Source organism: Python bivittatus, unplaced genomic scaffold (genome assembly GCF_059951505.1).
Source record: "Python bivittatus isolate LINGU-HERP-01145 unplaced genomic scaffold, Pbiv_v1 ctg000610_np1212, whole genome shotgun sequence".
Taxonomy (NCBI): Eukaryota; Metazoa; Chordata; class Lepidosauria; order Squamata; family Pythonidae; genus Python; species Python bivittatus.
The window spans coordinates 25,069,253-25,075,252 of NW_028277088.1; the positions used below are offsets into that span (position 1 = coordinate 25,069,253).

At 33.4% G+C, this 6,000-nt stretch overlaps 1 protein-coding gene across 1 annotated transcript in view; it reads left to right on the forward strand.

The window, feature by feature from the left end:
- Nucleotides 1-3,552, forward strand: part of UMAD1 (UBAP1-MVB12-associated (UMA) domain containing 1) — a 44,414-nt gene extending 40,862 nt beyond the window's left edge. The window contains exon 4 of the mRNA XM_015887578.3: nt 2,382-3,552. Within this exon, the coding sequence (XP_015743064.1) occupies nt 2,382-2,636 (255 nt within the window). The 3' untranslated portion in view covers nt 2,637-3,552. The remainder of the gene's footprint in view (nt 1-2,381) is intronic.
- Nucleotides 3,553-6,000: the final 2,448 nt, after the last annotated feature.

Here is a 6,000-nt window from a genome sequence, read left to right on the forward strand (position 1 = left end):
TATTGTCTTTCAAATATAGCATGGGGTGAGGGGATCTCTAGTATTATATCTCTGATTAGGTCTCCTGACATTGCCACCTCTTCCATGGCTCTACTAAGGGGAATATGCAACACAGCTCAATTTGTGGTAATTACATACAGCATCCCAGCATAACCTTCGTTCATCTTAAATACAGCACTCAATTTAAAAGCCATCCATCATAGTTGCTTCATGAAATGAAGATGCAAATGCAGAAAACAGATTTCAGTAGCTATGACACTACCACTCTTCTTCCACTCCCAATACCTTCCTGAAGAAGCTGAGTACTGGCACCAGACCTGTTGATTAGGTTAACTGCAAGTCACTTTCAAGTATAATGTAGCTTGAATAGGAGCCCCACAGTTCCTTGATTTCATCTTTGCTTTCACTTCCTATTCTAAAGTGAAAATAGTAAATTCATGTCATTTTTGAGATATAAAAATAAGACTCTCCTTATTTTTACATGGGCTTCGGTTTGTTTCCATTTTAAATTATAGTACCACAGATTGTCTGACAGCCAGTTTGGTATAGTGGTTAAGGCAGGCTAGAAACCAGGAGACTATGAGTTCTAAACCCACCTTAGGCATGAAGCCAGTTGGGTGACCTTGTGCCAGTCACTCTCAGCCCTAGAGAGAGGTAAACCACTTTCAAAAAACCTTGCCAATAAAACTGCAGGGACTTGTCCAGGCAGTCGCCAGAAGTCAACACTGACTTGAAGGCCCACACATCACAGATAGTCATGCTGTAAAGCCTCTTCTCGAATAAAAGTGTTGTCTGGGCTTGGTAGCTAAGCAGGATTGGACCTGCTTTGTTTTTGGATGGGAGATCATCAGAAAATATCAAACTGTAGGCTAGACTGGGAAATAATCAAAAAAATGGAAGAAGGCAATGGCAAACATCTTTCCTACTTTTGCCAAGAAAATTACGTGGATTGTCCATGGAGACATTAGAATCAAGCTCAACTCAAAGGGGATTTACCTTTTTATGATAAATTTAAATTTTCTCCTGTTGTATATAGTATTCCTACATTGATTGGGTCATCAAACATCTTATCAAGTACTTTATCAGCAAATACAGGCCTATAAGAAACCCAGTTATAGTGCAAAATATTTCTCCTTGCCTGATACCGCAGTTCCTCTTTAGGAACACATTGGTTATGCCTAGAAAATATATTTATGTTATTGTGCTAACTGATTCTGAAAAGAACCATTATCATGATTAATCTGAATTCAAGGACATTCATGTTTTAAACTGTTTCCTGGCATATAATAATACTAATTCCTTTAAATAAAGGAACAATCTTGCCACCTCCAGGTCCTTCCATTCAATCCACCTCTCACAAATCTCTCATTCTCTTCTTTCAACCAACCTTATCCCTATTATTCTAACCCTCTCTCATGTATTGTCACCTTCCCAATGACCTCATTTCAACTTCCTAACACTTTCTTCCTATCTTTTGTCCCCCCAACTTCAGTCACCAGTTCTCACACTCTCCAATCTCCTCCAATCCTGTGGAGCTGCCATGACCACAGTTTCTAATCACTAACTGAAACTGAAAATTAAATTACTCATTATTCTACTCTGCTTCATTCCACTCTCCAAAATGTCCGTTGTTCACAGAAGGCAACTATATGGCCCTTGAACCTAAAAAAATCTTCCCAGAGAACCCTCAGGCTCAGGAACCTGTTACTAGCTTTAAAACTGCTGTTTGGAAAGACTTTATAATCTGATTTAATGCTAGCATAGAATTGAATTGTATTCTGTCAGGAATCTTTAGATACATTCTGTATCTTTAAATCACAATCTCCTTAAAATAATGGCTCTATGTAGAAGGCTTTGAAAGATATATAACTGCAATATCACTTTAAATATAAGTGATAATTGGCTGGTTAGCTGTTCTCTTATGTTTTTGTTCAATATTCATAGGGGGTGCTCAATCTTAAGTGAAGTGGATATGTTATTACTATTTGATATTTGCTTTACATAGGGCCTAATCATGGCATGTTATTGAGCATTTCAGTTTTATTTCAACCAGTTGCAAGCATTCTATCAAAAAACTACTGTGAATTAGTTCAATCAGAGTTTACTTTAAAGGAGACTAGACAAATACATGAGGGATAAAGTTATCAATGACTAATCATGTGGTTATACATTACTACTAACATGTAAATGTTATACGTTTTTCAATGCTATTTGTCAAAGAACATGAACAGAAAGCGCATTTGCATTCATGTCCTGTTTGTGGTCTTCCCATAGGTATCTGGTTAGCCACTGTGAAACAAAATCCTGGACAGGAGGACCTATGGTTTGTTTCAGCAGAGATCTTTTTATGTTCTGATATGCTCTTTCTCTCATTTTCTTAGGCAAATTCAGACAACCAGTCAAAGTTGACTGAAACAGACACTGAACTGGAAGCAAAGAAAAATCAGAATATGGAAAGCAGTTCTATGTTGGAATTTCTAAGTGATGTACCTTTCGCTCTTGCACCACATGTTTTGGCAGTGCAAGATACCTGTAATGATTTCTCAAGGCAGTTGTTCTCCTGTGATGTCAATGACAATTTAGCAAGATTTTGGTATGATTTTACACTTGAAAATTCAGTGTTATGTGAGTCCTAAAGTTGAGTTACTTAATATAAAAATGTACCTAGATCACTTGAAATAAAATATGCTGGTATTATCTGTCATGTAAGTCTGCTTGTTTGTGTCTACCACTAGTCTAACAGAACATTATTATGTTCCATCCTTGTCATGTTTCTTACAATGTTTTAAAACAGCTAAGCCAAACTTCACAACTCAATTACAATAAACAGGCTATAATCTGAATTCATTGAAAATAATCCAGTAGAAATTTCATATAAGCTTCCAGATGCTTATATTAGCTTAGCCCTTGCTTTATCAAAGGAAAATAACCTAAATATTACATTGTATTCTGACTTATAAATAAGCAACCTATACTATGATGATTAATAAATTAGTTAATTTTGCTATGGTACCTTTTCTTGAGGAATTCCCTACAACATCAGGCCCATCTAAATTTATACAACCTTAGTGCAGAATGAATTGATATCAAATATCTGAGTTTGGTTTTGGAGTTTTGATTCATATTTCTTGGGACTATAGTTTTTGATTTGCTGTTTTAGTTCTATATGCTTGATTTCTATGTTCATTTTTTTCCATTGCAAGCTTCTGCTGCAACTACGAGTGAAATTGAGATGTATGCATATACTGTACATTATATCAGTGTGTCTGTGTACACATGATGGGTGCATGGGTGTATATGCACATGGGTACATAATATACCCATGCATGTATATAAATTGATTTACCACTAGTAAGATAAACATGGATATTTAAAATATATCAGTATAGCTTTTCACAAAATACTATATGCTATTCTTCTCCAACTTCATGCCCTTCAGTTATCTCATGCTTTTTATTTATTACTTTTATGCAACAAAGAACAACATATAAGAAGTAAAAAGTAGATAATATTGTATAAAATGCAACAACAAATTAAACTTTAATCAGACAGAACTATATTGTCCAGTCTTTCTGTTGTATGATAAAGAAGTAATTCAAAGGCTAAGAATGCACACATTTCTTCAAGCTAGCCTTTGGTATCAGGGATACAATATTCTTTCCAAGATGACATAGGAACCTTTTCTGCAATAATACTGGCTTGATAGCTCCAGTGATTGATAGACAAATTCAATTTTTTGGGAATACAGTTTAACAACACATTCAAATCTTAAATTTCTTCCCCAAACCTTATTTACAATATTAAGAATTTTCAATATGGGACATGAAGAAATCACATGTACCTTCAAATTCATTGCATTTCCGATATAGAAAAGTAGATAACTCTGTTAAAATATTTATTGAAGAGTCTAATAGATCTGAATTTTTTTTTACAAATTAGTCCCATCTTACATTTATAAGAAACATATTCATTTTTAAAGATCTGAGACCATGACCTTGGTAGAATTGGAAACTCCAATTCTGTATTCCAAATTAATTGCCAATATTTATTTTTGTAAAACTATTCAATTATTAACCCTTTTAAAATATCCAGTGAAGAGTCAAATAGGCCCCAAAAAGAATCTTTGATAAATTAAGAAACATAATTATGCAAGAGAATATGTTAAACCTCAAAGTGCATACATTATAAGCTATACTATTACAATCTCCAAATACAATTCATTGGATAGAGTGTTATATCAGAATATAATGCTAATCATATGTGGTTCCTAATTATTTCAATACTATATTCATAATATTATGGTTGCCCTGTCACCTTTTGCATCCTAACCGAAGATATAGCCAATAGAAAAAATTGAGAATACCAATTATGTGAATTCATACTTTCTAAATCATGCAGTTCAAATGCAGAGTTATCTATGGAGAAGCCACAAATAATGAAAAGCAATCAGTGTGAAAAAGTTTCAAAGATCCTTAACAGAAAACAGGAAGCATCAAATAAGGTGAAATCTATATATCAAAATATTTTTGATCAGCATCTCGTGTTTGATAATCCTTATATGTGTTTATTCACTTGAAGATTAAAAGTAGATTTTTCCCAAGGGAACTCTGATATTTTGTGCTTTCTCTCTGGTTTGAGGGAGGAAGAAAGAGATGGGCAAGAAAGGGGAGGAAGGACAGGACAGGCAAGAGAGAAAATGTTCAGACAAAAGTTGGCAAAAATTAAAATAATTATAATTATTAACCAAACTATAAATTAATTTTCAAAGGCTCTGTGACTTAGGAAAAGAGGTAAACTCCCTGACAAGCCTACACATGATTCCAGATTATACAGATCTTCAACATTTCTCCTTTCTTGGGATCCAATAAATTCAAGGTGGAAAATGCATAGCATTTTTTAATGCTATGTATAAAAATAGATACACCTAATTTCTAAAAAAAAATCCTGCAAAATATTTGAAATTATTTACTCTATTAAATTTGCAGTTATTCTTTCAAACTAAATTTGACTCTAAAAGATTGCTTGACTTTTGCAGCAGTATATCTATATCTTTTATTCATGAATCAAGTTAATATTTTATAAAACTTTGTTTTATAAAAACTTTGTTTTATAAAATAGACATTAATGATTTTGCAAAAGCCAGGTAAGATTTGGCTGTCCATTCAACGAAACCATCTATCTGAACACGAGATAATGATATTTGGTTTCTTGTCTGGTGGTGACTTGAGACTGGGGCTTTCTCAGTCATCACCTGCAGGTTGTACAACATGCTCCCTGTAGATATCATGGGTCTTAGGAGCCTTTGAGAAAGCCTCAAAATCTGCTCTTTTCAGGCTAGATTTTAATAATTGTGAATAGTTTTAAATGGTTTTAATATGAGCTTTGTGTATACTTTATTTTGTTTAAATGCATTTAAATTATTTCTACTATAAACAGCCTTGAGCCATTTTGAAGTGTTGATATAGAAATGAAACAAACAATAATAGTAGCACTAGAAATAATAATAAATAGCAAACTTTATTTTATAAATTTGCTTTCAAGGTAAAACAATATTTAACATAAAGTTAACATAATCCAGGACCTTACTGATTTAGTTAAAGTAAAAACAATTGATTTTGTTTTCAGGGTGTTTTTTTTTTTTCATATATTTTAATGGTTATAACTGTATTCTCATGCTCCAACTCTTGATAGAAGACAACTTGTTCATAATAACTAAAAAAGTAAGCATTTAAAACAGTTTAGATAGCTGCAGAAATAAGCCAGCTAATGAATTTGATGACTTAATAGGAAACCACACATTTCTTTCTCCTTGACATTTCTGTAGCAGATGAGAAGACATTTTAAACAGACCAAGTTACCTATACATGGAAACTGGGTAAAGGAATGTAGGCCTGGCCTTGGGAATGGGGAAGGAATGAACAATCCATTATGAAGAAACATTCAATTTCAGTCCTGAGGAAGAGGAAAGTATGAGATAAATTTAAAAAACAAACAAACCTC